This window comes from Saimiri boliviensis, chromosome 10 (assembly GCF_048565385.1).
Source record: "Saimiri boliviensis isolate mSaiBol1 chromosome 10, mSaiBol1.pri, whole genome shotgun sequence".
In the NCBI taxonomy this organism is placed as follows: Eukaryota; Metazoa; Chordata; class Mammalia; order Primates; family Cebidae; genus Saimiri; species Saimiri boliviensis.
The window spans coordinates 14,782,587-14,797,569 of record NC_133458.1 but is presented as its reverse complement, the minus strand read 5'-3'; the positions used below and the strand labels follow the sequence as shown (position 1 = coordinate 14,797,569).

The window sequence follows — 14,983 nt, the reverse complement described above, 5'->3', positions numbered from 1 at the left end:
GCTTTTTTTCTATTTTTATTTATTTTTTCCTTTTAAACTTACAAAAGAAAAACAAAGACACAAACACACATGTTAGCCTGGCCTACAACGGGTCAAGATCATCAGTGTCACTGTCTTCCACCTCCACATCTTGTCCCAGTGGAAAGTATTCAGTGGCAATAAAAAGCATAGAACTGTCATTTCTTATGATAACAATAGCTTCTTCTGGCATAACCTCTTGAAGGATCTGTCTGGGACTATATTACAGTTAACACCTTTTTTGTAAGTAGAATGAGTATACCCTAAAATAATGATAAAAAGCATAGTATAGTAAATACATAAATTAATAAAATTATTATTATTACCAAGCATTAGGTACTGTGCTATATTTCTAATTCAATGTGCTATGCTTTTATACAACTGCACCATGGCACATTTATTTATACCAGCATCATCACAAACACATGAGAAATGTGATGTGCTATGATGTTACAACTGCTACAATGTCATGAGGAGTTGTTCAGCTCCACTATTATCTTATAGAACCACTCATATTATATGCAGTCCATCACTGAATGATACATTGTTATGTGGTGCATGACTACAGACTCCACTAATATAGCCCAGCCAGGACACTAAACAATTTGACAATCAAATTACAATAATAATCCCCTGGAAGTGAGATAACAGTATCCATAGTGATATAATATAATATCTAAACCATGTAGTTTTCAACAAAATTACAAGATATGCAAAGAAACAGGAAAGTGTGACTCATACACAGGAGGAAAAGCCAACAATAGAAACTGTACGTGAGAGGGACCAGATGGCATATGTAACATTTAAATTCAAAGTAGACATTATAAATATGTTCAGAGAATTAAAGGAAACAATTTTGCTTAAAAAGTAAAGAAGAGTATGATGACAATGTTTCTCTGAGTAGAGAATATCAACAAAAATATCAAAATTATAAAAAGGCCGAAATGGAAATTCTAGGGTTTAAAAGTACAATAAGTAAAGTGAACAAATTTACCAGAGGAGCACGACTGTATCTTGTAACTGATAGAAGAAATAATCAGTAAACTTTAAGACAGGTCAATAGAAATTATGCAATCCAAAGATCCAAGAAAAAGAAGAAATATATAAAAATGAAAAAGTGTCAGAGAAATATGGGATACCACTAAGCGTACCAATATACATGTAATGGAAGTACCAGAAGAATAGGAGAGATACAGAACATCAAAAATATCTGAAGATATCATGGTTGAAAACTTCTCAAATTCAATGAAAAACATTAATCTACTCACCCACAAAGGTCAATAAACTTCTAGTAGAATAAACACAAAGAGATCTACAATAGGCACATAACAGTAAAATCACTGAGAAACAAGGAGAAAAATATCTTCAAAGCAGCAAGAGAAAAATGACTTCCCACATTTAATGGAACCTCAATAAGATCAACAGCTGAATTCTCATCAGAAACAACTGAGACCAGAAGGGATCAGGATGACATATTCCAAGTGGTGAAAGAAAAAACAAGGTCAACCACAAATCCTATAGCCAGCAAAATCATCGTTCAAAAATTAAGAAGACAGGAATTCTGAGATAAACTAAATGAGAGAATGTGTTGCTAGCAGACCAAACTTACAAGAAATACTAAAGGAAGTTCTGCAGACTGAAAGCAAGTGACACCAGACAGTATTTAGAATCCACATAAATAAAATTAAAAGCAGTGATAAAAGTAAGTTTTTTTATGGTAAATAATTATAAAGAATATGCAGTAATTATAAAAGAAAATATAAATGCATGTTTATTCTCTCTTCTTTTAACTAGTTTTTAAAAAGTTCTATAAAACAACAAGTATATACTGTATTTGTGACTGAAACACATAAAGAAATGTAATATATTTACCAAAAATAGCACAAAAGAGTTAGGTAGGAGCAGAACTGTTTTGGACTAATGAAATGATATCACATAAAAACCTGAATCTGAGAAACAAATGAAGATAACCAGAAAAAATAAATACAGTTAACATTATAAATGCTAGAAATCTGTGAATGTTCTCTTTTCTTCTCCTAACTCCTTTAAAATCATAAGTAACAATTAAAACAATATATTGTTAAGTTTGTGACTAAATAGGTGAAATATGTATTACAATAATAGTAGAACGAAAGGAGGGAAAAAATAGAGCTGTATAAAAGTAATGCTCTTATATCTCACTAGCATTGTTACTACAAATCTGAAGTCAATCTTATAAGATATATATGCTGCTCCCCACCCACCGCACGTACTAAGGAAGGCTCACAGCCCACTGCGCTCGCTTCGCCGCCCTGTGACTAGCTAGCCCAGCGTCCACCGTGCCTTGGCCAAGGCTTCGACAGGCCACACCAAAATGCCATCTCAAATGGAACATGCCGTGGAAATCATAATGTCTACATTTCACAAATTTGCTGGAGATAAAGGCTACTTAACAAAGGAGGACCTGAGAGTACTCATGGAAAAGGAGTTCCCTGGATTTTTTGAAAATCAAAAAGACCCTCTGGCCATGGACAAAATAATGAAGGACCTGCACCAGTACAGAGATGGCAAAGTGGGCTTCCAGAGCTTCTTTTCCCTAATTGCAGGCCTCGCCATTACATGCAATGACTATTTTGTAGTACACATGAAGCAGAAGGGAAAGAAGTAGGCAGAAATGAGCAATTCCCCCGGCCCTGAGAAGAGTTGTCCCAAAGGGTCACTTAGGGAATCTGCCCTGCAGCTTCCCCCATATAAGGATTTCATGAGCAGATCAGGACCCTTAGCAAGTGTACAAATAAAATCTAACTCCCATTGGATGAGCAGAGAAAGAAAAGTTAAATGCCAGACAAGCTTTTGATTTTGGTATTGTTTGCATCCTCTTGCCCTCAATAAATAAGTCATTTTTTAGTTCTGAAAAGAAAGATATATATGTTAAGCTCTAGAGCATTCATTTAAAATATAACTAAAAAAATCAACAAAGGATTTAAAATGTCACAAAGTGGTCCCTCCGTATCTGTGAGGGCTTGGTTTCAAGCCAAGGTTCCAAAAGAGGAACCCCACAGATACAGAAATCCACAGATGCTCGAGTTCTTCATATAAAATTGTATACTATTTGCATATAACCTACATACATCATCCTGTATACATTAAATCATTTTTCAATTACTTATAATACTACCTAATACAAGGTAAATAGTTGTTATTCTATATTGTTTAGGAAATCATGATTTTAGAAAAGCATGTACATGTTTAGTACATACACAACCAACCATTTTCCCCCAAATATTTTTTATCTGCAGTTGGTTGAATCCAAGATGAAGAATCCACGGATATGAAGGGTTGACTGTCATAGAAAATATTCACTTAATGCAAACATAGTATGTGTAATGAAAATGTTAGATGATGTTGAAAAGGTGGACAACACGCATAAACAAGAGAGGGTTTCTGGTAGAGAGCTTAAAACTATAAGAAAGAATGTAATGGAAATGCTATAAATAAAACCATGATATGGGACATGAGGAATTATTTCATAGGCTCATTTGTAGACACAATATAGCTGAAGAAAGAATTAACAAACTTAAAAATAGGTCAAAGTATATGCACAGTATGTGTTTCCTAGATTTACTACTGTTATGATTTGAATGTCCCTTTCAAAACTCTTACTGCAATTTGATTGCCGGCCAGGTCCAGTGGCTCACGCCTGTAATCCCAGAGTTTCAGAAGAGCTGTGGTGGGTGGATGACCTGAGGTTGGGAATTCGAGATCAGCCTGACCAACATGGAGAAACTCCATCTCTATTAAAAATACAAAATCAGCCAGGCGTGGAGATGCATGCCTGTAATCCCAGCTACTCGGGAGGCTGAGGTAGGAGAATCACTTGAACCTAGGAGGTGGAGGTTGTGGCCGAGATGGCACCATTGCACTCCAGTCTGGGCAACAAGAGCAAAACTCTGTCTCAAAAAAATAAAAGAAAGAAATTTGACTGCCATTGTACAGTGTTGAGAGATGGAACTTTTAAGAGGTAATTAGGTTATGACGGTTATGCTCTCAGGAATGAATTAATGTCACTATTGGAAAAATGGATTCATTTTCATGAGAGTGAATAAATTCATGACAGGGCAAGAGAGTTCAGCCTCTCTTGCTCTCTCTACCTCTTGTATTTCTGCCTTCCACCATGGAATGACACAGCATAAAGGCCCTTGCCAATGCCAGCACCATGACTTTGCACTTCTCAGCCTCCAAAATCATGAGCCAAATAAACTTCTTTTCTTTACAAATTACTTAGCCTGTGCTATTCTAACAACCAAAAACAGACTAAGATAGAAAATGTACACCAAGAGTGGGGCTTTTGCTATAAAAACTGAAAATGTGAAAGTGGCTTTTAGCTGGGTAATGAGCAGAAGTTGGAAGAATTTGGAAGAGCAGGCTAGAAAAATCCTAGACTGCCATAAATTGAACATTAAAGGAAATTCTAATAAAAACTCAGAAGAAAAGAAGAAATGTAGAAAAATCTGAAACTTTTAAGACATTACTTATGTGGTTGTGATCAGAATATTGGTAGAAATATGAAAAGTCATGGCCATTTTGATGAAAGCTGAGTCAGAAAGAGGAATGTCCATCCTTTTTATAAAGGCCATCGTTTTATATGAAGTGGCAAGGAACTGAATTCTGCCTGCGTTAAGTCTGTTCTCACATTGCTATAAATAAATATCTGAGACTGGGACATTTATAAAAAAAAAAAAAGAGGTTTAATTGGCTCTAAATTCTGCAGGCTTTACAAGAAGTATAGTGGCCTCTGCTTTTGAGGAGGCCTCTAGAAGCTTCCAATCATAGCAGAAGGCAAAAGAGAAGCAGGCACCTTCCAACGGCAGGGGCCGGAGCAAGAGAGAGGGAGGAGGGGCTACACACTTTTAAATGGCCAGGTCTCATGAGAACTAGCTCATGATCTATTGCAAGGACAGTACCAAGGGGAATGGTGCAAATCATTCATGAGAAATTTGCCCCTATGATTCAATCACTTCCCACCGGGCCCAACCTACAACATTGGGGATTACAATTCAACCTAAGGTTTGTACAGGGACACAGATTAAAACTATTATCAGTGTCCATGCCCATGGGCTTTATGGAAGGCAGAATTTAAGAGTGAAAGAAATTTCTAAGCAAAATATGGAAGGATCTGCATGGCTACTTTTAACCATATGCAGTAAAATGTAAGAGAAAAGAAATAACTTAAAGATGGAATCTATAACTTTAAAAAAAAAAAAGCAGAATGGAAAGATTTTGAAAATGTTCAGCCTTCCCACATGAAGAATGAAAAAGTATGCTTAAGATAGCAGACCAAGGGTGTGACCAACTGACCATTTGCTAATGAGCTTAGTATAAATAGAAGGGCTAATCAAGACAATGGACATTTCAGAGACCTTTGAGGCTGCTCATTCAATCACAGGCCTAGAGATCCAGGAGGGCAGAATGGCTTTGAGGAATAGGCACAGGGTGCCCTTCACAGGCTAGCTGCCCAGAGGCACCTGGAGTTTCTGCTTCCTGCATTACAGGACAGTGTTCTTTGGCTGCTCCTGGTGTGGTCCAAGTAACCCCAGGTGTGGCTTGACCCAACACTCTGGAAGGAAGGTACAATTGGTAGACTTTGGTGGCAACCATTTGGTGTTAATTCTGTAGGGATGCACAATGCAAGAGCTATGAAGGCATGACTTCCTCCACCTAGATTTCAAAGGACGCTACAGGAAGCCTGTGGGCTCAGGCAGAAACTTGCTGCAGGAACAGAGCCATCATAGAAAGTCTTTACCAGGGTATACCTAGTGAGGCTGTGGGAGCAGAATTGCCCCTGACACTCGAGAACTTCAGAGTTACTAGTGTGCAACACCAGCCTGAGAGAACTGCAGGCACTAGACTCTAACCTGTGAGAGCTGCTGAATGGACTGACCACAGCAAAGGCTTGAGGGCTCAACCCTAACCCCAGGGTGCCCAGGATGTGGGACAGGGAGTCAAAGGAGATTATTTTCCAGCTTTAAGGCTTAATGTTGGTTTCCCTGTTGGGTTTTATACTTCTTCGGGACCAGTCACCTCTTTCTTCTTGCCTATTCCTTTCTTTTGGAATGGGAATGTCTATTCTATGCCTGTCTTACATTATATTTTGGAAAGATGTAACATTAGTTCACAAGCTTATACAGGTGAAGAGAAATTTTCCTTGGGATAAATTATGGCTTGAGTCTCACCCATATCTGATTTAGATGAGACTCTTGACTTTGGACTTTTGAGTTGGTGCTGGAATCGGTTAAGACATTTAGCAGCTATGGGGATGGGATGAATGTATTTTGTATGTGAGAAGGATGTTACTTTTGAGGAACCAGGGGTGGAATGCTATGATATGAATGTCCCCTCCAAAACTCATGTTGAAGTTTTGAATGCCATTGTAACACTGTTGAGAGGTAAGACCTTAAGAGGTGATTAAGTCATGAGGGATATCCCCTCATGAATGCATCAATGCTGTTTTCACAGGAGTGGGTTTGTTATTCCAAGGGTGGATCTGTTATAAAAGTGTGTTTGGCCCTTTCTTGCTCTCTCACTCTTGCCCTCTCTTGCTCTTCCACCTTCCACCATAGGATGACACAGCACGAAGGCCCTTGCCAGATGCCCATGTTACGCTCTTGAATCATAAGCCAAATAAATTCTCAGTGTCCAGAATCATAAGCCAAATAAGTTTATTTTCATTATAAACTTTATAAACAAATAAGTTTATTTTCATTTATATTCTGTTATAGCAACACAAAATGGACTACTACTATCTAATTATGACTGTACTAGAACTTAATTATAGAAATATATCTGATTATTTAGCTCTTATATCTTTTTTCCTAGTGTAGTTTTAAAAAAAAAAATATATATATATATATATATTTTTATTGCTCTTTAGGTTCTGGGGTACATGTGAATAACAGGTAGGATTGCTGCATAGGTACATACATGGCAATGTGGTTTGCTGCCTCCATCCCCATCACCTATATCTGGCATTATTCCCCATGTTATCTTGCCCCAACTCCTTACCCCCCACTGTCCCTCCCCTGCTCTCCCCCACAGACCCCAGTGTATGATGCTCTGCTTCCTGTGTCCATGTGTTCTCATCATTCAACACCCACCTATGAGTGAGAACATGTGGTTTTTAATTTTCTGTTCTTGTGTCAGTTTGCTGAGAATGATGGTTTCCAGGTTCATCCATGTCCCTACAAAGGACACAAACTCATCGTTTTTTATTACTGCATAGTATTCCATGGTGTATATGTGCCACATTTTCCCTGTCCAATCTATCATCGATGGGCATTTGGGTTGGTTCCAAGTCTTTGCTATTGTAAACAGTGCTGCAGTGAACATATATGTGCAAGTGTCTTTATAATAGAATCTTATATCTTATGTTTCCACCAGAAGTTGATTTTTAAGAAATCTATTCTCCAGCATTCAGATCAATACTTAGTATTCTCAGAGTTTTATGTTTTTCTGGTCTGATGGATGTGATGTAGTGAATGGCTAAGTAAACGCTGGCAAGTTATTTAAATTCTCTGAGCCTCTATTTTCTCATCTGTTAAAGGATACATCTCTGGGTAAATGAATCAGAAAAATGGTAGTCTTTCTGGTTAGAACAGATCCTCATTAACTGGGCTTGGAAACTAAGGGCACCTTTGTTTAAGCAAAAGTCTCCCCTTCCTCCAGCCAATGCAGTCCCACCAGGGCCCACTGGTTGGCTTGCAGAGCATGGACTGGCTGAATTAAAAGTCCATTCCCCACCTTGTCTGGTACTTTAATACAATGCCATCTACCCAATCCATACATGGTGGTTGTTGCTCCTCACAAGACAAGACAACAAGGCATCCTCACACAGTACTCTTTAAAATTCTCAGTAACCTCATCATCCTACTGCTGAACAGCTCAATTTTCTTCCTTACAAACCCTTCTTCCAATATTATGTGAAATTCCAACAGTTAGATTACCAAACAGCCAATCCCTGGAATTGCTGGAAATCTGGGAGTCAAAAAGAAGGCCTCTTATTTTTTTTTTTAAATTCTGTCCACAGAGAAGATATACATGATGGTATTGAGACTTTGGGATTTGAGAGATGAAGAATCAAAAGACATTATAAAGTTTGAAGTCTATATCTAGATACAATCTGAACAGACATAGTTGTTTTAAACAGCTATAAAATACAGGATGCTCTCTAGAATTAGTCATTTAGCTCTTATTTGCCCCTGTCCCTATGCCCATCACAAAGATGGGCAGTGAAAGAAATATGCTGAAGTTTAACAAAAATAATTTTTCCCCCATTTTTATCCTCAAATATTTTTATCTTCTTTACACCACAAAGATTTGCTGAATGAGAAGCATTCCAATCTTCATGTCACCATTCTAGAGTAATTCTGTGACAAAACATAAACGTGTTACACTTACTTTGCAGTATCAGTGTAAAGTAAACATGTTACACTTACTTTGCAGTATCAGTGGGGCAAAGAAAAAGAGCCTTAGGATATCTAAAATATATATGGTCATCTTGTCAAAAAATTGCACAAAAATAGAGGAAAGGGCTTAGCAACAGTTGATGAAGGACCAAAGTGAGCATCTCTACCTTTATACTCTGATTAGGACACCTCTCTCAGTCCACCTCCATCCTCAATTCCTCCCTTCCCCAGAAAACACATTTTCAGAGGTCGACTATAAGGAAATTTATTGGACTAATAGAACTCTTAAGAAAATATATGCATTTCCTTTCACTAGTCTCTCCCAAATCACAAGAATATGTTCAACAGTGGAAACAGGCAGGAACTAAGGCTATGAGACTCTCCTGGGCAGAAAATGGATTTAATTTTTACCAGCCTAATCTACTTCCATAGTGTGATTGGGAAGTGTATACACTCTTTGACTTTTGTAATGATGGTAAGAGAAGAGAGGAGTTAGAAGTCAGAGCTCTCTAGGTGACTTAATAATTGACAGTGAGGCTTGTACCACCTAATACTGACTTCGAGAACAGCTAATCTTTGAGGAGTTGACAGCAGCGTTTCGCTCCATCTTGGAGGACCTCTTTGACTTTGTCATTCCGGAGAGTAAAGATGAAAGGGTTCAGGAAGGGGGTTAACACAGAAACCAACAGGGAAACTATCTTATTGTACTCGGCTCCCTGCGTTTGCTTGGGTTTCACGTAGAGAAACAAGCAGCTGCCATAGCCGATCACAACACAGGTGAAGTGGGAAGCATAGGTGGAGAAGGTTTTCCTCTGGCCAGAGGCTGATGGGATCTTGAGGATGGTGGAGATGATGTAGGTGTAGGAGACAATTGTAGGGATCAAAGAACCAATGAGAATAACAACAGCCATTAAGAAAAGGATAAACTCTGTGAAAAGTGTTGTCACAGGACAGCTTGAGCAACTGCCCTCGGTCACAGTAAAAATGGTCTAAGGAATTTGATTTGCAGAAGGTAAACTGAAATGTGGCATATACTGGCCAGATTTCAGAAAGAAATCCAAACACCCATGACACAATTACCACCCAAATACAGGTACTGCTGTTCATAATGATGTTGTACCTCAAAAGGTTACACACAGCCACATAATGGTCCACAGCCATCACTCCAGGTAATGCAAACTCTGTGGTCCCCACAGCGAGGTACAGGAAAAGTTGAGCAATACATGCAGACAAAGACACTGTCTGCATCCCAGGGAGCAGCAATCCCCAAAGCATCATGGGGACAATTATGGTTGTGATAAGGATCTCTAGGGCAGAGAGGTGGCCAAGGAAGAAATACATGGGGGACTACAGACGTTTATCCGCACAGACAATCACAATGATGACTGTGTTTCCCATTAATGTCACCAAGTAGAAGAAAAAGAATACAGCAAAAAGAATCTGGTGTAATTCTTGGGACCCAGGGAAGCCTAGAAGGTGGAATTCAGTGGCACTAGAGTGGTTATCCATCATTTAGTCCTTAATTCTGCTTCTTTTGAAGCCCAGAGATTAAAAGAGAGGTGGCATTGCTCCACATAGTCCTGCTCTCTAGAGAGAAGAAAGAAAGATTAGGATACGAAACTATTTCCAACCTGAGAATCAGGTGACGTGTTCCTGCTACTGTGCTCAGCACATAGCTTGAGGGACATGTTGTCACCCCAAGTCTACATGTGAGCCTCTCACTTCGCTGTGTAACCAGCCCCCTGGAGTGGGTGATGACATCTTCTTCTATCGGTGGTGAAACACCTTCCTGGTCTTTTCCCCACTAGATGTAGCTTCTCTCAGTGGGCAGAGGCTAAGACCTTTTAAATAGGCCAGTTTTGAAGGTGAGTCAATCAAGTCCCTCCGATCTTGGAGTTGTCCTAAATTCTCTTAGGTTACCTGTGCCAGATGACATAAAGGCATCTGGCACAGATTTATATGATGTTCAAAGGATGGAACTTTAAACTCCAGCTCTCATCTGTAATGGTAATGCATGAATTCACCTTAAGGCCAGCAGAAAATCCCTGCTGTTCCAAATTTTAAAATCTCCATTTTACAGAACAGCAAGATCTCTAAATGAGAACTCTGGAACTTGGGATAATTTCCCAAAGCAAAACCATTCTTCTCTAATTCCATGTTCCTTCCAAAGTTGAGGGAGGAAGGAAAGATGGCACCTGGCACAGATAAGGAAAAGATCTGGGACTGCCAGCTGTTACGGATGCCTGGCTCTCAGCCTGTCGCTTCATCCCATTATTCAAATGTCACCCTTTCCAAAGACTCTTTCCAATTGCTCTGCCCAAAACAGGAAGACACACTCATTATTGGACTTCCGTTTTTTTCATAGCAGTTGTTGTTATTATGTGGTATTATGTATAATTATTTACTTAATTCCTTCATTTAACAATAAACAAATGTAGTCATGAACAGAACAAAGAAAATTCCATGCCCTATGGAACTTATATTCAAGGAAGAGGTGGGGGATAGACCACACACAAGACACGTAAGAAAAATATGTAATAGCCTAGTTTATTAATCGTGCCACATGGAAAAAAATTAAGCAACGAAGAGGAAGAGGAAGTTTATTTATTATTTATCTACGACATTAGAATATAAACTTCATAAGGGCTAGGACATATCTTCACTGTTGTATTCTGAGGCTGGCACATAAAATTTACATACATAAATTAAGTAGTTATATATTATATATAACTTATATAGCTAGATATTATATAATATATATCATAGTTATATCTTATATATTAAATTATATATTAATTCATCACAAGGGAACCCAACTAATAGCTGTCTGAGTCAAGATTTAAACCCGGGTCTGTTAGATTTCATCACCCACACAGCTAACTACCATATCTTATATTATTTATTATATTATTTATCTTATCTTACTAACATAAGATATATAAAATATATATCATATGTATTTTATTTATGAGATATTTAAATATATAAGATATACATGTCATATATTTATGTATAAGATGCTTATGTATGATTAAATAATCCTGTTCTGGCCAGGGCAGGTTGGGCCACATTCCCTCAATCCTACTCCAGTTGGTTTTCCTTCCTCCTTCACATTGCCACTTTCCTTCCCTCCCTTCCCTTCCTTAGGTAACCCCCTCCCTGTTTCTGTCACTGTTTTACTAACAGTTAACAAAGCTTCAGGGGCAGGATTGATGGGAAAGCTCAGTGGTCTGCTTTTCCACAACCTCTGCATAACCAGCACAGGATGAGGAACCATGAGCGAGAAGGACCCCAACTATCAGGGAGCTGTGTCTACGTCTAGCATTGGGTCTGAGAGGAGCTGGAAGTGCTCTCTGCTATGCAGGAAGGATTTCGAGATTAGCCTATACACTCTGCTGCTCCGCTAGCCCACACTTCAAGATCTAGAAGATAGGTAGGCCCAGAACGTCCCACCCTAAACTGCTCTCACCCTCTCCTTCACAGAGGAGACCCCTTAGGAAGATACTGACCTCTATGGAGGGGCTTCGCTGCCCCTTCTAATTTTCTCTAGGGCTCCACTGAGGCTACCTCCTGTCTTGCTGGTGCTGAGCCATGCACAGGGGCCAGGGCAAGTTGCTGCCATCTCTATTCATGACGAAGGAAACTGTCCTCAGAGAAGAGCTTAGAAAAAGCCCAGAAATAAGTGTTGTTCAAAATTGGGGGTCCTCTCTCTCTCTGCTCCCCTCCCTCTTCTCTTCTTCCCAAAGGTATTTAGTCACTGAGGTACCTCTTCTTATTAGCCCACATTCAGGGAGTCCCCAGGCAATCAGTCTAGTGGGAGCAGAACAAACTCTAAGTTGTTCCCATTTTTGACCAATTAAGTTTTAGGACTTTTGAAAGGTTTTGTTTGGTGGGAAAACCTGAAATCTTACCAATCAGGGAATTCTTAATAACAGGGCTGCCTTCCTGTAAAGCCTCAAGTCTAGGTTTCCGTATGTCTCTGAGTCTAAACAGTTAACCCCCTCTGTCCTTAGGCTTTTCTCAAGTTTTTTCCAGTTGTTTGGAGCCCAAATCAACCTCCTTCCACAATAGGAGACACCACAATTGGCCTCTGAAACATGCACCAATATCCCAAAAAAGTCTGCATGTTGGTCTTGATCAAAACCTTAACTTCACCAAAATCCTCTAAAAAGCCTGATGACTCCTTCATTCATTTTGACAAAGCTCCTGCTCTTAGTCCTGTAGACCCTACAGAATACTGTAAGAGGTTCCATCCCTAAATCGAACTCTATTCTGTGCTATTGCCTCAGGTTTTCACTCCTCTGAACGTATGTGCATCTGTATGCATTTGAGCAAGATTCTTCCAGCCATTTTTTTTTCCCAATGGCATGTCCCTGATTACCAGCTGGACCACTGTAAAGCAGAGAGAGCATAAGGACAGCTTATGTACGCAGTTATGTTTGCAGCCTGAAGGAACTGACAAAATGTAAATTGGAAATCTGTCTACTGCTGGAGTAAGACAGAAAAAGTAGGAATTATAAAACATTTGTCTGCATTTTGGTTTTCATTTTAAGTATACCTGTTAAATCTGAGAATTTCAATTGGTGCCTAAGGGTATAAATTGGGAATAATCTTTCTTCCAATTCCTTAAATTGACCAAGGAATTCCTTAAATTGACCAACTACTTGCCATACAATTTTAGAGAAATTTTCCAAGCATATATCTCCATATCCCTTTTTGTAAAGGCTGTGAAAATCTGTTTGCAACCTTTCTTTCTCATTTAACAACATATAAAATATAACTTTCTATATCAGCACAGATTACTCTACCTCTCTTTTTTCACATAGGATTCCATTATGTGGATGTTTCCTTCTTTACTAGATAGCTCTCTATTAATTAGTTTTCATTGTTGTTTCCATTTTTAATTATGAAAAAATGATGCTATAAATATTCTTAGATCTTTGTAAGTACATAAACAATTATACTTCTGAAAAAAATTCCCAGAGTTAGAATGGCTGGGTCCAATACAGGTGCATTGAAGCTATCACCTTTTATTGGCACAAAATTACACTCCAAACATTTTGTATTGATTCACACCAATTACTAAGACTGTATAATACAAAGGGTCTTGTTTCCCTGGTCTGTTATAAGTGGAAGGCATAATTAAAATTTTAATTTTAAGTTGAATAAAAATAAGACACCTTAAAAGGGAAATCAATTAACAACCCTGATGAAATAAACATTTTTGAATGATAAAAATGACCAAAACTGACTCAAAAACAAATGTACCAACTGAATATTCCCAAATACGTCAAATAAATTGAATTCAGAATTAAAAACTTTCTCGCACAGAAAACCAGATGGCTTTACTGGTATATTCTACCAAAATTTAAGAAAGAAATAATACTAATCCTACAAAATATCATCTAGAACATTGAGGAGAAGTGAACACTTTCCAATTTGTTTTATAAGGCCAGAATTATCTTGGTACCAACAACATCACAGGAAAATAAATCTATTAACCAGTATCCCTCATGAACATAGATATAAAATTCCTTTAAAAATTAGCAATATGTAAGGAGTATAGTAAACTAGAACAAGATATGATTTTTATCTCAAAAATGCCAAGTTGATTTAACATTAGGAGATTAATCAAAGTAATTCACCATATTAATAAAATCAGAGAAAAATCATGTGATAATTTGGATAGGGGCAGAAAAGACATCCGACAAAATAAATCAACACTCATTTCTTAAAAACTGGCAACAAAAGCTCTTCCTCAAACTGGTAAGCAGAATCTACTAAAAAACAACAACAACAAAACACCAACAATAAAAAGCCTGGCACTAACATCAAACCTAATGGTGAAAGACTTAACACTTTTGTTCTAAGATTGGGAACAAGGAAAGGCTATCTTCTCTAACCATTTCTACTCAACATTGCAGTGGAAGTTTTAGCCAATTCAATAAAGCAAGAAAATGAAATAAAAAGCATACCATTAGGAAATAAAAAAATAAATTTTTATTTGCAAATAACATAATCTCTATATGTTGAAAATCCTAAGAAGTCCATGGGAACTAATAAGTGTGATTATCAAGGTCACAGGATAAAATGTCAATATACAAATAAATCTATGGTATTGTTATACGCTAGCAATAAACATTGGAAATGTAAATAAATAATACAATTTATAATAACATTCAAAACATGAAGAAAATTAAGAAATACATTTAACAAGCTATATGTAAGACCTATACACTTAAAACTATAAAAAATTCTTGAGAGAAATTAAAGAAGACCTAAACAGATGGTGAAATATTCTATTATCATGAATCAGAATATTCAATTTTGCTAAAATGTCTATTCTCTCCAAATTAGCTTATAGGTTCAACGCAATTTCAATCAAAATCGCAAATATATGTTAACATCAAAAAGCTGGCCCTAAAACTTATCTGCAAATGTGACGGACATAAGTAGCAAAAACAATTTTGAAAAAGAACAGAGCTGGAGAGCTCACAATACCTAATTTCAAGACTTACTATGAA

The 14,983-nt window shown here is 37.8% G+C and overlaps 1 protein-coding gene and 1 pseudogene across 1 annotated transcript; one reads left to right on the top strand and one right to left on the bottom strand.

Annotated features, from left to right (window-relative positions):
* The first annotated feature begins 2,371 nt into the window (after nt 1–2,371).
* LOC101039282 (protein S100-A10 pseudogene) lies at nt 2,372–2,700 on the top strand (annotated as a pseudogene).
* Nucleotides 2,701–7,101: 4,401 nt separating this feature from the next.
* OR9A2 (olfactory receptor family 9 subfamily A member 2) lies at nt 7,102–14,599 on the bottom strand. The gene is given in 2 exon segments (XM_074378979.1): nt 7,102–9,395; nt 9,397–14,599. Coding segments are annotated over 2 exon segments (942 nt in total). The 5' UTR covers nt 9,972–14,599; the 3' UTR covers nt 7,102–9,028.
* Nucleotides 14,600–14,983: the final 384 nt, after the last annotated feature.